The 25,560-nt window shown below is 30.2% G+C and overlaps 1 protein-coding gene across 1 annotated transcript in view; it reads left to right on the forward strand.

Moving 5' to 3' along the window:
• LOC118194042 (chymotrypsinogen A-like) overlaps nucleotides 1-14,083 on the forward strand; it is a 36,666-nt gene extending 22,583 nt beyond the window's left edge. Inside the window, exons 7-9 of the mRNA XM_035365227.2 lie at nucleotides 7,862-8,027; nucleotides 10,089-10,228; nucleotides 13,746-14,083. Of these exons, the coding sequence (XP_035221118.1) occupies nucleotides 7,862-8,027; nucleotides 10,089-10,228; nucleotides 13,746-13,931 (492 nt within the window). The 3' untranslated portion in view covers nucleotides 13,932-14,083. The remainder of the gene's footprint in view (nucleotides 1-7,861; nucleotides 8,028-10,088; nucleotides 10,229-13,745) is intronic.
• Nucleotides 14,084-25,560: the final 11,477 nt, after the last annotated feature.

The raw sequence follows: 25,560 nt of genomic DNA on the forward strand, positions 1-25,560 counted from the left end.
GCAATCTCAAAAAAAAATTAACACAACTAACTGGCGAATTAAAAATTTCTTAACGAACAGTATGAAGCCAGTATTTATGTTTTAAATGCTGCAATGACTATAGTATCTCATAAAAGTGATCGGATGTTATTAATTACTGAATGTAATGTCTAAAGTTTTAAATGCTTTACTATCAAACTATAAACATAAATTTTCTTATAAAAAATTTTCATAATATACAAAAAAACGCAGAAGCTTCGAAACCTAAGGAATTGATTTTAGTATTAGTGATTTAGGTGGAAAAGGAATGTATCGGGAAATATGAAAGTTGAAGAGTTTGGGCATATCTGAGGTCAAATATGCAGAGTTTGTCACCTTAATCTCTCAATTAACATGCAGAATTTGACGGTATTTATCACGGTATTTATGGATAAAAAATAAACGATTATGCATCAGATATGATTAAAAATATGGCATTGGCTGACTTCTGGAAGATCTGTACAGATAATGCGCAAGCTGTTTTCGAGAGTACATAAATCAGAAGCAATTGACTTATAATATCACAGTAATATCACAGCTGAAAGGAGTATTTGTAAAAAAAAAAAAAAAATTAAGTACCTGTGATGTGAAACGACCACAAAGATGACGTGCTGAAATTTACGAATTAAAAACAGAGGCAGATTCGGGGAGAAAGAATTGGAATGTTTTTGTGCAATGTATAAGTGTAATGTATAGGAATGTGTTGTAATGTATAGTAATGTTTATGAAGAGCTTTAAAAAATACTCTGGATTCAAGCCTTAAACAATACTTATTTTGATAAGCTTAATCTGGAGGGGTTTTTTTTTTTTTTTTTTTTTTTTTTTTTTTTTTTTTTTTTTCGGTAATGCTACTGGAGACTGATCATTACTTGTGCTTTACTTTAAAATTCCACTTATCAAAAGAACACAGTGATCCAGAGCAATGTTAGTAGAAGTAAAAGACAAACATGAAAGCATATATCATTGGGCAATACTTCATTAACTTGATTCAACATCCTTATATGAAAGCTCATATTACTGAAAAGAACCTACTACGGAAGGCTTTTCTAACTTTCCTGCCAAAGCTTCTTTTACTCCGTAAGACGTAGAAGAACGAATACAGCTGATAGTGCTGCCCATATTCTTTGAATTATGGGTTATCCAACCTAGGAAATTGAACGTCATTTCAGATTAAGATACTGTTTGCCAAAACTATGTTTTCCAAATTTTGTTTAGAATACCTTAATTAAACTTTTCGTATTTCTATGGTTGAATTTTGTTCTCTTTCTTCCCTAAAAGTTTAAATTTAATTTTGAACTTCCGCAATCAAATAGATTGTTCACTGATCGATGCTATTATCACAGCAAAATAATGTGCTTAATCCTGATACACTGTTATCTACACTATTCGAAATAGAGACTAATCTTCTGAATACTAAGGCTCCTCTAAGCCTTACTGAATACGTCACCAGTAAGATACGTCACCAGTTGATACGAATCAGTCATAATCAGCTTTGATGTTTGAACCCCATATCAAACGAGATACAGCTGAAATAAACCCTGATTCCCTGCGAATTTCCGGCACTATTCTTGCAAAAAACTGCTGTAAGAGAAACCTTCTCTTTCGGGATAATCATTAATATTCAGAGTTTGTCGGTTTGTGCTGAATGAGAAAACCCTCGGAACCAACAGTTGCAACGTGTGTGTGAATGAAACTAGAAACGTTGGGCAGATCGGTATTTTGCAGATATCCTGAGGATATGAATCGTTAAACCTCGCTTTTTCAGCATTAATGGTCTTTTTCCATGAACCCGCAGGCTGTAATTAACTAAACGACCAATAAAATATATTTTGAAAAATGAACGAAATCCGTAAATATAACGTAATGAAAGTTAGCTCATAACCGTAACAACTGATTTAAAAAAATATGTCGGTGCGTGTGGATGTGATCGAAGATAATGTTTTCGATGAGATATCAGAAATGAGAAATATGCGGCTTGAAGAAGTGGAATGGTCTAAATTAAAAGAAGCTCGAATGAAAGATGGTTTTTCTGACGGAAAATACCTAGGCGAAGAAACTACCCTGCAAAGTGGATTTGATCACGGTTATGCAGAGGGTTTCGAGCTTAGTTTCCCATTTTCAATTATTAAAGGTTTGCTTGTTGTTAATGAAATGCAGTTACCTGAAGAAGAGTCACAATTATTATCTCGTTCGCGAGATGTTAAAGCAGCGTTGGATGAATTTGACAAAAAGATCAACGATTTTAAAATCAGTCTTTTGCTGAGAAATGGATCAAAAGAAGGAAACTGTGATTTTCCTTCTGCTAGTGATGAAAATTCTAATGGCTTTCTTGTAACAGAATCGGTTCAAGCTTCACAAAAGTGTCTCAGTCATCCCATTGTTCCTGAGGATGAAGGAGAGTTCAGTAATGATCACTTAAATGATATAAAAGAAGAATTTCATTCATTAAAAGAAAAAGTATTATCTTTTATAAATGAATGTAAGCAACCTTTAATTTTGAATCAGATTTCATGTGGTAAGTAACGTTATGTACAACAAATTCACATATTCATTCAAAAAAAGAAATCTTTTTTTTTTTTTTTTTTTTTTTTTCATATTTTTATTAGCTTGAGGAAGAAGAAGGATTAATTCAACTGTTTTTTAAGTTCCTAATTATCAATATGCTTTAATGAAACTTTCGGGAAAACTTAGTGTATATAGTAAATATATCAATATCACAAGAAAATAAAACATACTTTGATTAGATTTGTGTATATATATATATATATACAGTTTTTCTGGAATTCAAATTGCGAGAATTTCTGTATTATCATTCAGAAATGCATTTGAACCATTGATTTTTCATTTTTAAACAGGGTATTATTAATAAATATTTAATTAATCAATAATTATTTATATTAAATAAGTAAAGGTTTATTTCTACCATCTTGGCTCAAAGAGTTTGAACCCAAATTAGATTGAATTGAAGAATTGACTGTTCTATCCTTCACAGTCATTATAAATACATATTTTGGTGGTTATTGGTATGCTTTCATTATATTAATGGCAACTTTTTTTGTATCTAAAAAAATTAGGTTTCTTGACAAGGTCCTGTGATGACAACAATACGAGAACCTAGGCACCGTACACTATCCTTATATTTCTTTTCTGGGATTTCAAAAAAAAATATTGCAGGTTTCAGGGATTATTCTGTACTAACGACTCTCAATTATCTGCAGGATAAATTAACTGAGACCAGTTTTTTGTTTGTCATGGAATGATGAAAAAAATATTGTCACAAACAGTCAGCATAAAATAAAGCTGTGTTCAAAAATACAGCAAAGAATGCACGAAATAATATAAGTGGCAGCTGAAAATATCATTGTGTTTGCTAGATTCTGTCTGAAATATTTCATAATCCAGAATATAAGTACAGTGCTAAAATATTTATTAAAGGTAAATTGTTCAATCATAAAAATTAATCATGTGTACAACCATTGATCATTTGTTTCACAGTAATTCTTATTGGAATATAAAAGTGATGTAAACAAAGCATTATCCTTTTCATTTTTGATCCCCCCGCAAATCAAATGTTGATTTAATCCCCATAACCAAATGAACTAATCATGCAAATTAAGCTGTTTGAAAGTGCAGGTAAATTGCTAATTATGCTTACTGTGATTTGTATTTTTTTTATTTGGAATATTAGTTTCCTTTTCTTTTAAAAAAAAACTGTTTTTAGATTATTCAGGACTTCGCACTTGCAAAAAATGCACCTGTAGCATGATTATTCATGATCATCGATATTGTCCTGTTATTACTGTGGTTAATTAAGAATTGATTGTGTTTGTTTTACATGAATTAAAAATAATGTACTTTAAATAGAAAATAAGTAAAATAAGCTTAGAATCCCTATTTCTTTTTTGAATTCTTTTTTTTTTTTAACAAACCAAATTTTTTTATGGGAGAAAGTGACCAGATAAGGTATTTTTCTCTTATCAGGACAGCTTCAGAAATAAATGTATGTATGCCTCTATGTGTTCTTGTATGCATGTATTTATGTATTATATGTGTATACAACACTCATATATGCTCATACATGCATTTCTTGATCCTTTCCTCCCGATAACAGAAGAGTACCCCTATATAATAAATATATTAAATAATACAGCCCTTTTTATTTTTTTAAGAAAAGCTTTTTTTTTATGTTTTTAATAACATAAAAAATGCAAAGCATCAATATATTATTTATAATTTTTGGTTTTTAATGAACTGATTACAAAACAAATTTTATGGCTCATTTTAATCACTTTAAAAAAGTATATAGTAAAAGTATATTCACGAATCCCCTTGGTGAAAATTAGTGATTTTTCGCGGTACATGGATACCGAGTTTGTGCAATTCTTTGACTTGTTACAAAATAACAAGTCAAAGAATTGCAAAAACTCGGTATCCATGTAAACATTGACCTATTTTCACTATTCACAGAAATAAAAAAATCACAGAATTGCACAAACTAGGCATTGCACACTCTCTTGACTTTATCCATGTTCATGTCGACCCATTTTGACTTAAAAAGCATTGGAGAATTGCACAAACTTGACATTGCTCTCTCTCTTGACTTTGTCCATGTACACACTGATATATTTTCACTTAAAAAGTCAAAGGAGCACCCAGTCCAGGATAAAAGTATATTTACAGAACATTCAAACTACTCAGGTTATCATAAATGAAACAAAAATTTCGTGATAATACGAGGGGTACCCTTCAGTCTACTCTAACCAAGTATGTATATTCTTAAATAATCTTCGGGAAAATAGAAATGAATGTGTATATAATTATTTCTGGTATTAATTTCTTTCGGTTAGTCTATACAGTAAAAATTCTTTAATCCGGACTCGTCGGAACTTCAGCGATTCCGGATTAGGGGTTTTTCCAGATTATAGATCAGCAATTTAAATCTGGTATGATGGCATGCAGAAATTATAAAATTAAAAATATGAAACCATAATTTATGAAATAAAGAGCAATTATGATCTAAAGGGTATCAAAATTTACAAAAACAAAACAAAAAAGGCTTAATATTTGTTTGTTTATTTTATTAAACATTTCGGTTAATCTTTGGATTATGGTAACTTGGCAAAAATTTGGCGACCAACTCTGCTACAGCAACCCTCTATTTTTTTTTTTTCGCCGCCATTTTGTCTTCACGAAGTACAGACATGTTTCTTTTCTTTTTATTTACTGAACACTTTTTCCAACAATCTGCTATCCAAATTACACTTATGCTAGAAATTTTACTGCTTAATCATGACAAATATTAACTGCAAAATTGGGAAAAAGTGCACAATCGCAAACTCCTTGCGCGTTTATCAGAATAGCACATACACATAAACCATTTACACGTCGACTTATTTTTACTTAAAAAAACATCCCAGAATTGCACAAAAATGGCATTGCACACACTCTTAACTTTATCCATCTACACTGCTATTTTCTCATAAATTACAAAAATTTGCACGAAAATGCAAACAAATTCTGTGAATCTTTAAACTCAGTAAAAAGCACATATATGAAATTACCTCATCGCGAGAAAGTATATACCCTTTCCAAGGATGAACATTTCCACGTATAAAATAAATAAAATATCCAAAAACTTTTACCTCTAAATTATCTATTATATTATAAACATCACCAAAGAATTCATACCGCAAACATTACAAATGGTTACAAATACTTAGAGTCAAATATTTAAATTATTTCCATGCACGTTTACTTCCATGCACAACTGAAATGTATACCAAATTCCTACAAACATAAAATTCACAAAATAACTATCATTTAATTAAAATATCACTAAACCATGTACACGTCGTCTTATTTTTACTTAAAAAAAATCACAGAATTGCACAAAAATGGCATTGCGCACACTCTTCACTATATCCATGTACACTGCTTTTTTCTCACAAATTAGAAAAATTTTACGAAAATGCATGAAAATTTTGTGAATCTTTAAATCCGGTAAAAAGAACATATATGAAATTACCTGATCGTGAAAAAGTATATACCCTTTCCAAAGGTGAACATTTCCACGTATAAAATAAATAAAATATCCAAAAACTTTTACCTCTAAATTATCTATTATATTATAAACGTCACCAACGAATTCATACCTCAAACATTACAAATGGTTACAAATACTTAGTGTCAAATATTTAAATTATTTCCATGCACGTTTACTTCCACTGAAACGTATACCAAATTCCTACAAACATATAATTCACAAAATAACTATCATTTAATTAAAATATAATTAAATTTAAAAACACTACTTAAAGTATAAATAAGCACATACATTAAATTAATAAAAATTAGCTTACAATCCTAATTACTTTAAATTTAATCATTGCTAATAACAATTTTGCAATAATACCATATTACTTTATTTACTCCTTACATTTAGAACAATGCATAAAAATAATATCCTCAAATAATTAAAAATACTAACTTACCTAATCTTCTTCAGAATCTTGATTACGTTGCGGATAAACTTTTATTATTTCCTCCGCTAAATAAAAAGCAATCGTATGTGCGCCTGTTTCAGAATCTTTAAAATCATACTTATGGTTCACAGCAAGATGTTGAAAACCTTCATCCTCCAAACAGACATATGACTTCCAGCAATCAGATATTGTTGTACCAGGTAGAATATACTGCTTAATAAAACTTAGTAAGCAATCTTTACTTCTATCTCGCACAACCTTAAAAAAACACTTATTACTACCCCTTTCAATCCCACTAAATATTCATTTCGAATTCACTTTAGATAGGGCCATGGGATCCAAAAATTAACCAACACTGTTTCACACAACGCAGAATGAAGCTAAATACAAAATTTCCAGATTTCCCCCCTTTTCCGATTAAAGAACTGTAATTTGCCCATTAATGTCACGTGACATATCTCATGATCTCTCATTTCCCTCACACAAAATAATGCGTAATCGGAACTGAGTACTTCTAACATTATTCCCAAAGTCCTAGGTAGTAACCTTTGTTGCCAAACTACCTGTTACCATATTCCAAAGATTAGCCAACATTTCTTTCAATGTAGGTTGTTTAAGTTGCATCGTTTTATGTGCTAATATTTTCTCTTTAATTTTATAAACAGACATAATTTCTTGTTCATTTACAAAGTTCCACTGTTCAAGTCCTGTAATTGCTGTACCGAGAATACCGACTAACTTGTCAATCGAAATTTTTTCGTTTTCACTAACCTCTCTATCACTTTCTTCATGCCTTTCTCCATTTTTTGCAGCAATTCCACTTTCTGTTTGATGGACATCGAAACATGCTTTCGCTTTGTAGATCCAGAATCTGAAATTCTTTTTGACATAATCGAAAGTTCAAGCTTACTTTTATAAAATTGCTCTAACAGTCTTCAAAAAATAATAAGCCAGATCCAATTAGAAGATTAAGAAACAACGCAATCTGCAGCATTAACTGAAATAGTAGCTTAGCTTATACCGTCCGTTATACATTAAACGTATAATGCCCATGCGCAGAAAGTTTGTAGCTTTGAGATTTGAATTAGGGACGTCTGAATTAAAGACTTTTGACTGTATATCTTTTCTGTTTTACTTCATACATTTATAGTTGATAGTATTTTTGTTATTATTCTAATGTTAAATCTTTATGTTTCTGTATTTTGCATTTTTAGTATTTATTAAAATGGTGACAAGAGGACAAAGTAATGAGTTTGTGTTGGTAAAAAATAAACAAATAAAATGTAATTCTTTAATGAAAATACCTTTTGTGTCATTATTATATAAATGTAATTCTGATTAGTTCAACTTCCATTTTTTAGTTTTTGAGAGATGCGGAATTCAGCATGTCACACGACTTAGCACTTGCAAAACTAAATGCACCTGTAGCTCCAAATCCTCATGTTCAACCAGCATGCTTGCCTCAGCAAAATGAGGAACTAAGGATTGGAGAAAAATGTTGGTCGACTGGATGGGGCTTAACAAGAGGTAATAAGCATGTAATGAAGTCAATTTATTGCTGTTATCTTCATTTAATAGGGATAAAGATTTAACAAAATTTCTATACTGTAATTTATTATTATATTTTCTGTTCACATTTTTAATTGTGTCCAGAATTCAGGTTCTTTATGACTAAAATAAATTGAAGCATTAAAGTTGTTAATTTTTATTGCATATGTGATTATCCCTCTGAGCGCTATGGCTGGCCGTATCAGGTCATGAGATTTTTTGGCGCTTGGTATATATATATTAGCTTACAGGTTATGATATTTTGCTTTCTTTCTTTAATAATATAAGTGTCACCTTAATAAATGTAAGTTTATGAAAATAGAGCCTAAAGTATGTTAATATACAAATGTAACTAATAAAGGTTTTTTGAATACAAGTCTCCATGACAGATCCAAAAACCCAAGCTGCTCAGAAGGTTAAATGATGTGAAGCAAAAATGCAGTATGTATCAAAGACGATATTTCAGTTATATGATGAATATTTTTAGTAAGATTTATAAGAACATAGTGTACAAGAATTTTTTGCCCGGTACCTATTAATTTTTTTATTGCTTTCACTAAATTTATTGATACGTTATTTTGATGCTAGAAAACATGCCACTTTCCCATTAAAGCCATACATTGCATTTTTTTATTTATTTCTCTGTTTGGTTTTACCTCGTTACTAGACAAAAGGCTGCAATCAGTGGTACTCTTCCGTTATCAGGGGACTGGATTCAGAAATGTAGGTGTGTATGGATGTATATGTTCATGTGTGGTATATATATGTTCTAGTATGGTATAGGTGTACGTACATACTAAAATCTGTGTATACAGACACACATATACATATGACACATATTTCTTAATTCGGTCCCGATAACAGAAGAGTACCCAATCAGAAACGACAGCAAGGAATACTCTTTAATTTCATGACAAAATCTTTCTAAAATCCATTATGAAGGTTTTTTTTTTTTATATATATATAAGTTTTTATTAATAGCCACAGTTTAGTTGCTTTTATCAATTTTAACAGTGGGATGAAATAACAAGGAATTGGCACATACCTTTCTTATAGAAATATTCCAATCAATTGTATTGTGATTCATATGAAGCAAGCTTTGATTTTAAATACTCGATATGTTTTAATTCAGTATACCACATGTAAATTAATTGTATAGCTGTAACGAAAAAGCATGTGTGATCCAACAAACCACATCTGTGTTCAGATGCCTTCTTTTCCTGTGATTATGTTCAAATTAATTTGATTGTTATATGACAGTAGTCAGTTATTTTGAGTCGCAATTAGTTGAAATGTAAATATTCAGTATTTGCATATTAGTCAAAGTTACCAAATTGTTAGATTGTGCCAAACTTTGGCAACTGTAGGCATGACTTTTTCATTTTAAGAAGCAGTGACACCATCTTTGTAGACAGGTATCTTTTTCTCTAATTTCCTAGGGTTTTTACATGCAAGTTATATTTTTTGTCTTGAATTCAATTTTAAAATATGCATTTATGGGCTTCTGCAAGGGAAGAATTTAGAGATCTATCTCTAGGATTCACTGTTTTACTGCAAAATTGCTATAATAAAGAAATTTCCATCATAACAAAAGAAATAAAAACCACTGTGTAAATAGCTGTGTTGATTCATTTTACTTAATTACAACATGAAATATATATGATAAAATGTAAGAGTGTCTCCTTCTTGAATATTAAATTCTTTGTTTTCTTTCGTTAAAATTCGCCCAGCTGTCCCAGCATGGTTGTGCTAATGCATAAGTACTTAATACTCATTCTTAAGAAAGAATTTTTCAAATCTCTTGAAAAAAGTAAGAAATACTGAAGTTATTGAAAATATTGAATCTGTAATCAGGGTAGGCATTTTACTGATGATTTTCTGCTCCAAATGAAAGGGTAAACAGGAGTGATCGTACAAGATTTGATTTTTGTATAATGTCTTTCAGGAGCATTTTAGCAAGTCTAAAACATTGAATATGTTTTACATATAAATATATTTTCTTTGTCACAAAAATGAAAGCTAATGATTTATGCATTTTAGGGTCTTCATCAGAACATGCTCTGAAACAGGCTGAACATCCTATTTTGAATGAAAAAAAGTGTTATAATGATTTTCAAGAATTTGAAAATAAAACTATGATTTGTGCTGGACGCTTGGATCCTCTTCATGGTTTATGTCATGTAAGCCATCATTTATATAAAATTTTGTTTAAATATCTGTAGTTAAGTTTGTGATGTATGTAATATTTTAACAGTAATCAATGTGTGTATGTATGTATATATGCAAGATTAAAAAATATGAAAGTATACTTCTAAATTTAATTCACTGTAACCTATTTTATTTTTTATTTCATTTGGGAACTTCATCTATCTGTCTTTAAAATAGTGCTGTAAGTCTAAACTGTGTCATTCAAATTAATCATGTGATCTTACGTAACCCTTAATGCAGATGCCTCTTGACCAATCAATCACCAAATTGTAAAACAAAACTAGAAACTGAAACTTTGACTCCCTCCCTTCTTTCTACGAACTGATGCGTCATTTTTGCTTATGCTTTCCTCTTGGCCAGATGCCTTTCTCCAATCATGTGTGTTCTGTTATATTTGCTTCTATGTCAATAATATCAAAATTGTAAATGTTCTTTAATAGGCACAAGTACAAGTAAAGTGCCAAGTGAATTGTTGCCACAAAATGGCTATAAATAAATAAAAGGAGTTTAATCCGGCTAGACTGCTTCTTCTTCAAAAATGGATGGACGCTTTAAGCATCAAGTATCTACACCATCAGCATTTACATCTCAGTGTTCTTATTTCAGTGCTTCCAAAATTATTCTGTCATTACATTCTTCAGCAAGTTCTAATTATGAAGAAATCTACACGGGTTTCTTAAGCTATGTTCACAGTGAATCATGGGAAAAGTCCTGTTTCACCGAAGATTTTAATGCAAGTTTGTGCTGCATTCTCAATCAATCATTCATGTCATGTCATTGAACCACGGTTTATATATATATATATATATATATATACACCATAATTTCCAAAAGAAGGGCTGCATCAGCGTAAATGGCGCACTCAAGAAAAATGGCGGGGGAGAGAGAAATTAAAATTACACAGGAACGCCGCAATAGATTAAATTGTGCGTGACACCATCGTGGGCCGTATAGATGCAAAATCTCAACCTAACACCTGATATATGACGTATCAGTTAAGGAAAATGCGTGAAATGAAACCATAACTCAAAAATAAATTAAAGGTAAGATATGTTGAAAATATATTTACGATCACGTATATACTTATATTTACCCACTAAAGAAGTCCATATTTGTAATACTCAGACTATATTATAAAAAATGTTGCAATAATGAAATATTAAATTTGGATGACAAAAGGAAATTTTAAATTTTACTTACCAAAGGAATTACAGCAAACTATACGTAATATGAAGCCATCAAAATCTGATTCTTCACTATCTGAATTAAAAAGATTTAGTAAATCCTGATCTTAGTCTTCCAGATCGTCACATTCTTCCTCTTGGTTTGCAGTCTCTTTATCTAAGATATAATTTCAGCTTCTTTGAACCCTGCTATTATTGACGATGTTTTTGCCGATTTCCACGCACTTCCTACCCACTTTGCAACTTCTTCATAAGATGCTCTACACATTTTACCGCTTTTGGTGTACGTATGCAATCCTTCACTCATCCAACACTCCCACCGCTTTCGGACCACTAAATCCTGTACTAGACTCATTATGGGCTTCAGGCCTTCTGCATAATACTGGAAGGTAGCATTTTCACGACCAGTCAGACTTCCAAAGTCTGTAACAATCCAGTGGGGGACCAAGATACTCAGCAAAAGGTATTTGTGTCATCTCCAAGGTGGTTTTTGGGTAGACTACATTGCTTGATATCGGGGTTCTCATTTGAGACTCCAGTTCGTGTAATTGCATTTAATCAGAGGAACAGATAGTTTGTTTCTGTTGTATGTATATAACTCGCATAACTCAAAAACGATTAGCCGTAGAACATTGAAATTTTATATATGGGACTGCTATATCTAGTTGTGCACCTTGATTTTTTATTTCAATCAGCAGTACCAAACACATAAGTATATATGTACACCTTGCAAAAAAAAAAAAAAAATAGGAGAGTTGTGTATCTCCTCTTCTACTGGACTGATTGTCGATATTTAACTTGCATTTTTTATGTCTATAAAGTGTGACTTAGGATATATATCACATTTATGTATAGCATTATTCTAGCATAAATATTTTACACAAAATCGGACTTTTTCTGAAATAACATTCCATATTTTGATTCTACAACTCAAATTATGCCTAGATGTTAAATTTTGTAATTTTTGGTGAGAAATTTATGGAGAAATTTTAAAATTTATCTTGCCACATTTTTTCAGTTGCATCAAAAATAATTCACTTGGCGAAATTCTTTATTTATAATAACCTATTTTACTTTCCCTTTTCTCATTGTAAATGAGTAGGAAAAAAGTGTATCATTCGGTTTTTTTTTTTTTTTTTTTTTTTTTTTTTTTTTTTTTTCCCAAATAATTTTTACAAAGTGAATAACCCTTAATTGGCATTATTATCACTTGTAACGAATATGCCAAACTTCTGAATGTAAATTCACGTATGCCTTAGGAAATTTTGAATAAAAAACTCTAATTTTTTGCAGGTATGCTTAGAAATACATCTACTTTAAGTTGATGGTTAAAATTTTATAGATTATAATTCAAAATGTGTTTCGGAAAATTTATAAAAATTATTTAACAATACAAATTTAGAAAATAAAGTGATAAAAAATTCACAAAATTTATTTGGAAAACCTAAATTTTGAAATGTGAAAGGAAGAATGAAATGTAAATTTAAAAAAAGAGAGAGATTAATAAATATATACCAAATTTAATTAACGTGAGGAGCAAAAATTTTGAAAGCAAAACTACTCGTGCAATTTTTACAAAACTAGGTACTTTGCAATTTGAGTCGTAGAATTTAAATATAGAAAAAACTTACGTTATTTCAGAAAAATTCCGTTTTTGTGTCAAAATGCCTATATTGGAACAATGCTATGTATAAGTCTAATATATATCCTACGTCATGCTTTTGAGACATGGAAAATGCAAGTTAAATTCGACAATTAGTCCAGTCGAACGGGAGATTATAGAACTGTTCCCCCCTCTTTTTTTTGTTTGCGTGCAAGCATTACCCAACATAAAGTTCTTACACATTATTTTCGAAATTGTTGGGGGTCATAGTCATATACTTCCAATTACTAAAGTGTATTAAATGGTGAAAATAGTAATTTTCAAAAGTATTAAATCTAACTTTTGGCACTATGTCTTGTATATTTTTTCCTTCCTATTAGGAAAAGTTTTATACTTAACTATGAAAAAATAAAATTATAAGAAGTTTGACCCATATAGCAAAAATTGACCATGATATTTAATTTCAAAATTTGCAATTTTTGTTGTTATTTTCAACTTGCTTAGAGTGACCGGTTAATTAGGTCAGAATAATTCAAGGAAATAAGTGTAAATGAAGTGCAGCAAAAAATGTGTATAATTTAATAGGTCACATAGTGTCCACATCATAATTTTTATTGAACTTATGCATCTGTTACTTGTTATCATTTGTATTATATTGTATGTGAAATTTATTTCTTCAGTCATTTGCTTTTTGTCCTCTAGGGAGATAGTGGAGGCCCTCTTGTGTGCCAGAAGAGTGGACATTGGTATGTCTATGGTGCTACAAGTTTTATAACAAGGGTGAATTATATTGATGGTTTATGTGGTATGGCTGACACACCAGCTGTTTTTAATAAAGTTTCAGCTAAAATAGACTGGATAGAAGATACTATGCAAGCAAATACCTAGGAAATTAATTGTATTCTTAAAATATTGAGATATTCAGTAGTGTTTTTAAAGATAATGATTTTTTGAAAAAGGAATCTAATTTCACCATGCTGCTCAGTCCTGTTGTAAAGAGTCTTTAAGCATAAAATAAAAAATTTTCATTTGATTCCCAAGTATGAATATTGAAATTTGTTTTTATGTTAATAATCAGTGAAATACATCTAATTTGATTATTTTGGAGAAAAGTGTTCTGTTTTTAAAAATATGAAAGAAGAGTTCATAGTTTTATTTGAAAATTGAGTTTATTGCTTTTAGTCCTTAGAATTTCTTTTCAAGGTAAAAGAATTTTGTATTATGCTATTCAGGTTAATTATTTACATCAGTGGAGGTCAACACTACGTTTTCAGTAATATTGTCAGTAGACTTTCTCATGTGCATGCATGCAGTTGTATCTATAAAGTTTCAATACTGAACTTAATCAGTTAGTCCCTATTAGTCCTTTAATCAGTTAGTCTTCAGAAAACAGGAGCTTCAAGAACTCATTCTTCCAGCAGCACTAATTATGTGAGAAATAATTCCAAACCTTGTAAAATTTAAATGTAAACTTCAGAATGATCTAAAAATCGAAGGCAAATTGTCAGTCGTGTACATATAATGAAAAATTCATTTGCCAGAAAAGTTTTGTATTTAAAAGCTTTAAACAGCGGCCATGTTGTTAAGCCTTGGGTTAGTCGAAAGTTTTCACAAGAAAATTCATCTTGGTGAGGAAAACATGTTATACAAACAACTAATAGACCCAGCTTTCAGAATTCATCAGATTAGGCTAGAAGAGACTAGTCATGTAACGGACTTTTGTTGCCTCATCACAAAATGCAAATTGTTATAACACTGTCTTTAAATTGTTGATTGAAAAGAAAAAGTTAGCATTTATTAATCATTTCCTTGTTTGCCAGATTTGGTGTCATGCACTCTGTTTTCTGTTCTATAACCCTTACAGGGTTGCTGGTTTTGCTTAGAAAAACCGCATTTTCGACATTTTTTTAATTAAAAGAATTCGGTTTCATTTTCTCAAAACAGCTGCTAAAATTTAGAGCTGATAATAGATGGCACCAAACCTTTCTGGGCAGCCATTAATTGATCCAAATCATTCAAACATAGGTTGTTTCATAGACGATTATTTTTCGATTATTTTAAAAATAAAAAACCCCAAAATTTGTAAATGTTCCACAATATATTTTATAAGCAGGCACCAGTGTTTGTTGAAATGTGCTTAGTTCACACACACACACACACACACACAAAAAAGCATTGGAACCCTTTTAATTTTGAATGTTTTCATCGCAGTTTCAGTATGAAACCACCACCCCACTGATACGTTGAAGGAAGGATCAGATGGCACAGTTCTGAGATTTTTCCCAGCTGTGCTTATTGTTTTCAGATCTCTGCTGCAAACAGTTTTTTTTTGCCTTATCTTCGTTTGAGTGGGTTCAAAGATTAGGATATATGGGGTTTTGAAAGAGGGGAAACATTTCTTATTTTGTACAGACTCGGAGCACACTGAAGAATACTCACAGTTGTGTTTTTATTCTGTTTCTCTTAGCGGTTGCTTTTCTCATGCTTGTAGTTCATAGTAAAATATTTGTATACATCTAAATTTATTTTTACATATAATTTTCTTAGTTTTTAACAGAATTATGCAAAATATTTCATCGTTTTATGTAAATAATGTAATTATTTTCAAAAATGCCCCTGTCTTGGGCTGAGCATTCCTGAGGCTTTGGCTTTGTCAGAGGAGCTCATTTCAGATGTTGTGTCCATGATCACAGATAGGACTATTTTGTCTTTCTTTTCTGTTGATTTTATGGAAAATGTAGTTTTTCAAACGAATCTTTATGCTACACAATCACAAAAGAATTTCAATAGGCTTATGGGTCCGTTACATTTCTTTCTATAAATATTCTAATGGGAATGAAGAAGCTTCCCAGTTACCGTATTTTTTGGTCATCAGAGAGAGCTTCTTCATGATAATTGTGTTTCAAAGCAAATGCCAGTGAAGAGTTTGTCGCGAATGCTGTCACATTTTCATTTGAATAAATGACAACAGTTTGCAGCCACATAGAGGTGATGAAAATTTTGACAAATTGTATAAGGTCCAGCCATTATTATCCTATTTGTCTGAGAGGTTTGAAAGTGTTTTTAGGCCAAGAAAATGTCAATCTGTCAATGATCAGATTTAAAAGCAGAAGCTCACTGAAGTAGTACATGCCAAAAAAGGCCTATAAAATGGAGTTACAAGGTATGGATGAAGAGTGACAAAAGTGGGTTTGCATGCCAGTTCCAGATATATATTAGCAAACTGAAGGAAGTGGAAAGAATTTTAGGAGAAAGAGTGGTGAAAACTCTCACAAAAACTTTATGGAAGACACCATAGACTTTATATGGACAATTTTTCCTATGATTTATTTAGATTTTTAGACAATCAAAATATATATTGTTCTGGGACTGTCAATTTTAACAGAAAAAAATCTTTCCAAAACTCTGACAGAGGATAAAAAATAGAAATGCAGGGAGTTTGATTGGACAGTCTGCAATAAAGATATAGTTTGTGTAAAATGGAAAAATAAAAGATGTGTGGCAATGCTCTCAACTCGGGAAAATCCTACAGAATATGTTTTTGTTAAAAGAACTGAGAAAGATGGAAAAAAGATCATAGTGCCGGGCCCAAAAGTTGTTCCCGATTACAACAAAAATGTTGGCTTCATGCATCATTTCGATCATCTCAAAAGCCTATATGAGATAGATAGAAAGAGCAAGAAGTGTTGCCACCACATGTTCTTTCATTTTTTAGGTGTTGCTATTGTAAATTTCTTCGTTATGTACAAACTGCATCCCAGTTCTGAAAGTGACTTGAAAGTGATGAAGAATTTTAGACTAGATATTGTCAAATCCTTGATGTTATTGGACAGTGCAGGTGAACTCAAAAAGCTTGTGTTCAAAAGCTCGACTCCTAAGACTAAAAAATCACAAGCAGGGTGCATCCGAAGAAAAGCGCCTTCAAAATGTTGAGCACATACCAAAACAATGCAAGTCACAAAGATGTGCATATTGCAGTACCACCGAGAAACCCCACAGAACTCGGTGGATGTGTTAAACCTGTAATGTTGGTTTGTGTGTTTTTCAAAAAGACATCACATATTGAAAATTTAACAAAAAATTATTTTATTTGTTACTTTATTAGTTACTTCATTAGATTTCATTTGATTAGTTGCTTCGTTACTTTTTGCTCATGTTTTTGTTTTCTGTTTTAATTTTTTTTATTTATAATTAAAAATGCATGTTTAAACAAACATTACTTATTTCATTATTTGTTCAGTATTTTACTAGTGTAACCTGCAATTGGGGTTACTTTCAGATACTTTCCAGCAAAGTAAAAATTATGAACAAATGTTTAATCTTAAATGCTCTAGACAGGCGCTGGTTTCCAGGTAAAACCAGTCCCTTTTCCATAAAGGGGGATGAAAAAAGTTCTTTTAAACTCATGTATGTTGTCTATAGCAGGGGTGGCCAACAAGTCGATCGCAAGGCTGATTTTGGTCGATCGCCGATTACTCACAATGACTGGAGTGGAATTCCGTCTACAATAGACTTTGAAACGATTGTAGAAAACAAAATCTGTTAACAATAATATAAGGCATTGTGGAAATTTCCCAAGGATATAAATTCCTAGAAATTTGACAGCCTAGTATTTTGACACTTTGACTTATGTTTTATACTTGTCGCCAGATGCGATGTGTGAACGCAACTGTTAGGGCTCGCCTCATCGAAGAACACAGTCAGTCAGCTTGAATATTTAGTAGTGTCATACTGTAGCTTCTTTTCTTTTTTATTAACAGTATTATTACTAATCAATATTATTTATCCTCAGTGACCACTTTGGGTTTCTTTTTTTTTTTTTTTTTTTTTTTTTTTTTTGAAATGTAAATACCTTTTCTTTGTTTTAAATCAAATTGCTTTTCATACATATCTATTTACTTGATAAGTGAGCATTCTCGGCAAAAGATCTCTAAATTGTGATTATTACACTGACAGAAAAAGGGGACAGTATCACAAATATATTAGGAATAACAATAATTTTTTTATTTGAAGAAATGTGGAAATTTATTTTCTTCCTGAGCCTATATCTCGAAAACTTAATAAATGATTTTAAAAAATAAAAAATAGTTTTGAACATATATTTTATTTATCTACCCTCACTGGAATGCACCTTATACTGAACCACAGTGTATAAACATTGTATGTATTTTACACCCTTCTGCCCCCTTAGACTACATCTATGACAAGTCGATTGCAACACACTTTTAAGATAAAAAGTAGATCCTTGCGATCAAGTCGATCGCAAGGCTGATTTTGGTCGATCGCCGATTACTCACAATGACTGGAGTGGAATTCCGTCTACAATAGACTTTGAAACGATTGTAGAAAACAAAATCTGTTAACAATAATATAAGGCATTGTGGAAATTTCCCAAGGATATAAATTCCTAGAAATTTGACAGCCTAGTATTTTGACACTTTGACTTATGTTTTATACTTGTCGCCAGATGCGATGTGTGAACGCAACTGTTAGGGCTCGCCTCATCGAAGAACACAGTCAGTCAGCTTGAATATTTAGTAGTGTCATACTGTAGCTTCTTTTCTTTTTTATTAACAGTATTATTACTAATCAATATTATTTATCCTCAGTGACCACTTTGGGTTTCTTTTTTTTTTTTTTTTTTTTTTTATTTTGAAATGTAAATACCTTTTCTTTGTTTTAAATCAAATTGCTTTTCATACATATCTATTTACTTGATAAGTGAGCATTCTCGGCAAAAGATCTCTAAATTGTGATTATTACACTGACAGAAAAAGGGGACAGTATCACAAATATATTAGTAATAACAATAATTTTTTTATTTGAAGAAATGTGGAAATTTATTTTCTTCCTGAGCCTATATCTCGAAAACTTAATAAATGATTTTAAAAAATAAAAAATAGTTTTGAACATATATTTTATTTATCTACCCTCACTGGAATGCACCTTATACTGAACCACAGTGTATAAACATTGTATGTATTTTACACCCTTCTGCCCCCTTAGACTACATCTATGACAAGTCGATTGCAACACACTTTTAAGATAAAAAGTAGATCTTACATGCAAAAAAGGTTGGCCACCCTTGGTTTATAGGACCATTGCATGGTATTCAGCTTACTTTTTCATAACTTTTAATAAAATCATAGCATTGCAACCATGAAAGGGTTAAAACGAAATCTCATGTTAAATATACTGTTTTGAGAGTTTTTTTTTTTTTTAATTTGAAGAAAGGTGGAAATTTATTTTCTTCCTGAGCCTGTATCTCGAAAACTTAATAAATGATTTTAAAAAACAAAAAATAGTTTTGAACATATATTTTATTTATCTACCCTCGCTGGAATGCACCTTATACTGAACCACAGTGTATAAACATTGTATGTATTTTACACCCTTCTGCCCCCTTAGACTACATCTATGACAACAAGTCGATTGCAACACACTTTTAAGATAAAAAGTAGATCTTACATACAAAAAAGGTTGGCCACCCTTGAAAGGGTTAAAACGAAATCTTATGTTAAATATACTGCTTTGAGAGTTTTTTTTTTTTTTTTTTTTTTTTTTTTTTAAATTTGAAGAAATGTGGATTGGAACAGCATTCCAACAGTGGGCTTTTCTATCAAAAAAAGTATGAAAATACACACTGTCTAGACTAGAAACATTGTCTATGCAGGGCCATAGACCTACATGGCTAATAAAGGTTTCTGATAATTAAAAATCAACTTTGCTCTGCTGGTTGTTTCACATGAATGGCATTAAAGATTTTGAGATGTTACTTTCTAAGTTTAAAATTTAGGGCTAGAAATACATAAAACAGGATATACACAGATTGGTACTTTTTATTTTCCTTCAAATCATTTTCCTAGTAATGTTGCTCGTATCAAATGGTTCACAAATTTTAGCAGGTTAAAAATTTTAATCGTGATTAAAATCATAATATTTGATAATTTAAGGAGGATTTTGATTTCAGATATAAACACTGTGTTGTGAGCATTAAATTCTCTTTTGGTAGTGTGATTCCATATTTCAGAAAACTGTGTCTGTTTGTTTCACAGAAAAATCTTGAAATTTAATTTTTCCCAAATTATGAACTAGTATCTTTCATCTGAATATTGAAAACGTAGACTATGGTATACATTTGCACTACATGATTAAACATAACATTCCCAGATACCAAAATTTTGATGGAAGGGATAATATGTGAATATTTTTTTCTTTTTCTCATTCATATTAAATTTTTGTGTTTTTCTCCCTTATAAACTGTTTAATAAAGCATAATTTAAAATAAGCAAAGCTGTTGTTTTAAAGTAACCCATGTTTATTATTATTCATATTTTTAAATTTGGCCAGACAAAGCATATTTATAGCTGATGGTTTCATTACATGATTTAAATTGACCCTCATAGGTACAGAAGTTGGTCTCCACTGATTTAAATTATGCAAATATTTTTTGAAGCAGTCTTTACAAACTCACTAGCAAATTTTTAAAGAATTGAAATTATAATGCCTACTTTGTTGGTAGAAACAAACAACCTTATCTTTGTAAATATTTGGAGCACTTTTTTCATGGTTAGACAGTTTTTACAATAAAACCCCTATTATCCAGCATTCAACTAACCAGAATATTTTAGAGTTCTAGAAAAAAATATTTCCAAAAAATGAGAGATTTGTAATATCATTATAGAGGTATCAGATTATAGCTATCAACACATATGCATTATGACCAAAGAATGTCATTGAGCACCAGTGATGGATAAGCATGATGTCACAGCATAGTCTTAAGGATTTTGTTTTGATTTTGAGTAAATTTAATTAATTCCCAATAAGCCAGTCTAGTTTTAGTAAAATATCTGATGTTGGACACCACAACTTCCTTATACATCCTATTAAATTATACACGTTTGTTGCTGTACTTCATTTAAACTTCTTTCATTGAATTTCATTAGAAATATATTTCTCATTCAATCAACTCAGTTTCTTCATGGTGAGGCCGGAATACACAAAAACTCAAAATATCTTCATGAAAATTGTCAAATATAGAAAAGCCTAAAACAGTTATTATTATTATTTTTTTTAATTTTGTTATTCAAATTAGAGTTTTTATACAAGAACAAACAATTCAGCCAATGACAGAAAGACATGACACAAAAAAGTAAACTTTTGGTTCTACTGTGCCAAAGACACTTTAAGTTGGTGCACCAACTGAATTTTCTGTACTGTACTATTATTAAGTTTCAGCTACCTCTTTAGGCCAACAGCCAATTATGCTTTTAAATTCTTGACAATTCTACAACTATTGCATGCAGATTAACTAAAGACGTAGAAACCTTAACTGGAACATAAGAACAGCATAATTCTTTTACTTAAAAATATACAATTTATCAACATATAAGAATAAAAAAAGAAAAGAAAAACAGAGCTCACAAAGCCAGATAAGAAGGTGGTATATATATATATGCATGTGTTTGCTGCAGCTGATTGCAATAAAATATTGAGGTGCACAATTAGATATTATAGCAGTCCCATGTACAATTTTTTTTTTTTTAAAGACATAGACATACATGCTAAATGTTACAAAAAATCCGTTTTAGAAAAAAGACTCCCTTTATTGTGTCTGTAAATACAGATATCATGAAAAAAAATGTTCAAATGTATTCGAGAGCGGTTAAAATATGATAACCGAAATGTTCCACAATTGCAATATTTCCTTTATACAAGGAAGTAAAAATTGTGTAAGCTCTATTTTTCCCTACTATTTTGAAAAAAAAAAAAAAATATTAATATTTGGGATTGCATGAGGTGGAGTATTTTCAAAGTTATCGGATCCAGGCATAAAAAAATCAGGATAAATGACTGAAAATGGAAAAACAGTGACAGTGTAATGTGAGAAATCATCATAAAAAATTATAAAATTTTTGTAATCTGTATTTGCACTTTGTAGCTTCTCAGTATTTAGCTAAATAAAGAGCGATCTGTTTGTTTAAACTTCAGCATCTCCGCTAACTTTCGTGTTTGATGGAATTTCATAATCAGATCATGTCAGATGTTTACATTGTTTAAGCCTATGATGTCAGTTGTTTTAACTGAAGTGTGTCCTCCCTCCCCAAAATCTTACATAATTTTAAATGTAGGCTTATGATATTCAAGTTGGTAACAAATAATAATATTGTTTTTATAATTTTAAAGTGGAAATTAGTCTATATATATATATATATGTATATATGTGTGTGTATAGTTTTTTTTAAGTTCACCCCTTTAAGTAAAATATTTATCAGTAATCTGAAGGATTCTTTCAGAACTGAATTCAGGACTATATTTACATACAATTAGCTTAGATATTTGTTACATTATATGTCTGTGTGCAGTTCATTTATATGGGACCATTTTTCAATAATGCAAAGTTATATTTATGTATATTTAATTTGTGATTTACACTCAAAAAACTTTTTCTGCGTAATATTTTGGAATCATTTAATGCCTTAAGAATGCATTCATTTTATATTTTCATATTTGTTGAAAAATTAGTAAAATGTAGAATAAATGTACTTGTTCCCACCATTTTGTGAGAAATGTCTAATTTTTGCTTGTCTGGGTATAAAATGGAGGAAAAAGAATAAGCATATCATTTAAATATAAATAAGTAAAATTTAGAAATAGTACTTTCATTTAAAAGCAGAAATGTCTGTTGTTTGTAAATTTGTAGTAAAATTTCTATAAAATCTATTTTAATGGGGACTAAAACTAATATTATAAAAAAGCTTACAATCCAAGAAAGGATTTGAAAAAATGCACAAGTTTTATAAATGTCACAAATCTTAATTTTTATCAAAAATGAACAAAATTTTATAATGTGATAGGTAATGTACAATGACTTCATTATTTTCTGTGTTATTAAATGCAATAAAATAAGGTCGTCTAAAGTATCTCCATCTTCAGAATGCTCTTTAGCAGCTCTATCTCGGGCATGTTAGAAATTTAATTTTGTCCAATGTATGTATTTATACAATGATGCAGCAGCTACCATTTCAATGGTCACTTTAAGAAGTAGGTTTATTTTTATTGCAGCTGTTAGTCATACAGAAAACATAAACAATAAAATAAACAGCTCATAGGAGAATGGCAGGAAACCAATAGGCAGGTACGACTTAAAAAATTTAGAGTATAAAATTTCTACTTTCAGTTAGAAAAAGGAAAAAGATTTATATTCACTATTAAAAGTTTTTAGTTTTAAAATTATTGAATAATAAATTGTGTTTATTTTATAAGAATGTGTATATCAGCATTATGTAAGTAGCATATAAAATTATATAAAAACTATTTGTAAAAGAGTAATGCACATCAGGAAGTTAATTAACAGCATGTTACTGTTTTTAATAAAGAAGGAAAATCACTAAAATGAAAGAAGATTTTGAAGGTATTATATATATATATATATATTTTAAGTACATCCTTACATATCTTCATATATATATATCATGACTAAATATCCTTAAACATTTAGTTGAGGACTAGTACTTTTAGTTTAAAAATTTATCATATAAAAGTGGGTCTTGTTTTAGTATAAAATAATATTTATAGTGTAACTTAATGTCCTTTGATTTCCTTTATGTAAAGGAAATCAAAGGACATTAAGACTATGTAAAAATTGATATGCATCTTTATTATTCAAGATTTGTTGCTATGAATATAAGAGCATACTTTCTGCTGTGTTTTTAATGTTTATGTAATTCATTTTTGGACTTTATATTTAGCCATATGGAATTTTAGAAAATTCATTCTCTGTTGCATGTAGTATTACATAGTTCTCTCTATAACAGTGAAAAAAAGTTAAAGTGAAAAGTGAAAAGTGTTCCTAAGTAGTGTATTCTACATATCAGCATAGTTAGTTATATTCGGTGAATTGCCAGTGTTTAGTGGTATCATTTTTAAAAAGTGCACGACATGTTTCATCCACTGTAGTATTTTAGTCATATTCTTATTGAAGTACTTTTGAAACTATTTCAAACTTTAGTAAAACAGTATCCAGTATCCTGTGTGATTTTACTTTGTTTGTCTGTAAATATTTTTAATAAAGTAATACGGTATATCCAACAGTTTGTTTTGATTTTACAGTGATACACTGCTTATAGTATTTTGAGATATTTAAATATTTAAAGCAAAATAAAATTAATATAAGAAGTAGATTTAACTCATTTTTAAAAATTTTCTCATCATATTTTTATAGCTGTAACCTTATAACTTATAAAAATTAAGAAACATTTTTGAAAATTTTAAAAATAAATTATTTATGAATTAAAAAATTTCAAGCCTAACCCTTTGAAAGGCAGTGGTATCAATTTTTATCTGCAAGATTAAGGCTGCAGAATTCTATTTCAAATACGTACAATTACACCTTTTATTTTCATAAATATATAACAGATGACAGCGCTATTACTAATTCATGGATATAATTTTAAAAAAATTCATTGCATGTCTAATTTTGGAGGAGTTATTTATTTATTTTTTAAATTTTTTATGCAATTATATATTCTGGGCAGCAAGAATAAATATTTTTATCGTAAAGTTTTCTTTTTTCAGATAAAAAATTATGATTTAAATTCATATATATGTACATTAATTAAAAATGATTGAAATCAAAATGTGTGATTCGTTCCACCGCGCATGTAACAAATAATGCTACTAGATGGCAGCACCACCACTCAAAACCGGAGAATTTGTTCCATTGTGATTTTGATAATTTCGGTTTAATTTTCTGAATTTTCTTCTTAAATTTACTTTATGGTTATTTCTAAGTACACCATTCTTTAGTTTTGTAAGATTATGGCAAGAAAAACCTTACTATTTCAGAACTTTTAGAACTTCTTGACACCCTTCTTTTAAACGGAAAATTGGGAGCTTCTGATTTACATGATAGTGAAGAAGAATATGTTTCTGATGCACAGAAAATTTATCAGTGTATGGAAATTGAAGGATTCTGAGAATTTGCCTGAAGGTTCATATTTGCTGCTCCAGAAGCCTCGAAACCAATAATCTTGACGTGGAGTAAAACATCCATGAGCTCAATCTCACAAATATTTAGTGAAACAATTGGCCTTTCAGAGGAACTGCTGTCTTTGGAAAATTTTCATCCATAAATATATTTCTGACTATATTAACCTGTAATTTTATAAAGACCCTGGATTTCGAAACAAACCTTTATGCATTCTAAAAAGGCCGACCTTTCACTCCCACAACATTGGAAGAAATATTGTGCTTTTTTGCCATCAATTTGTGTATGGCATTCAAAAAAAACCTCCCTAGTTTTCCCTTTGTTTTATTTGACTATTAATCTGCTTCGCTAGTACTACATGATGACAATGAAATATATATTGGCAAAAAGATTTAATTGCGTGCTGTTGAATTTGCATCTAAGTGATAACAGTTGCAGCCTAAATGGGATGAAAGTAATTTTGATAAACTCTAAAAGTGCATTTTGATCTCGATCATTTGTCAGAACGATTTCTCTTTAATTCGACCA

The sequence above is a fragment of the Stegodyphus dumicola genome, chromosome 1 (genome assembly GCF_044657685.1).
Source record: "Stegodyphus dumicola isolate Sdum_Otavi_A_Nest chromosome 1, ASM4465768v1".
Taxonomy (NCBI): domain Eukaryota; kingdom Metazoa; phylum Arthropoda; class Arachnida; order Araneae; family Eresidae; genus Stegodyphus; species Stegodyphus dumicola.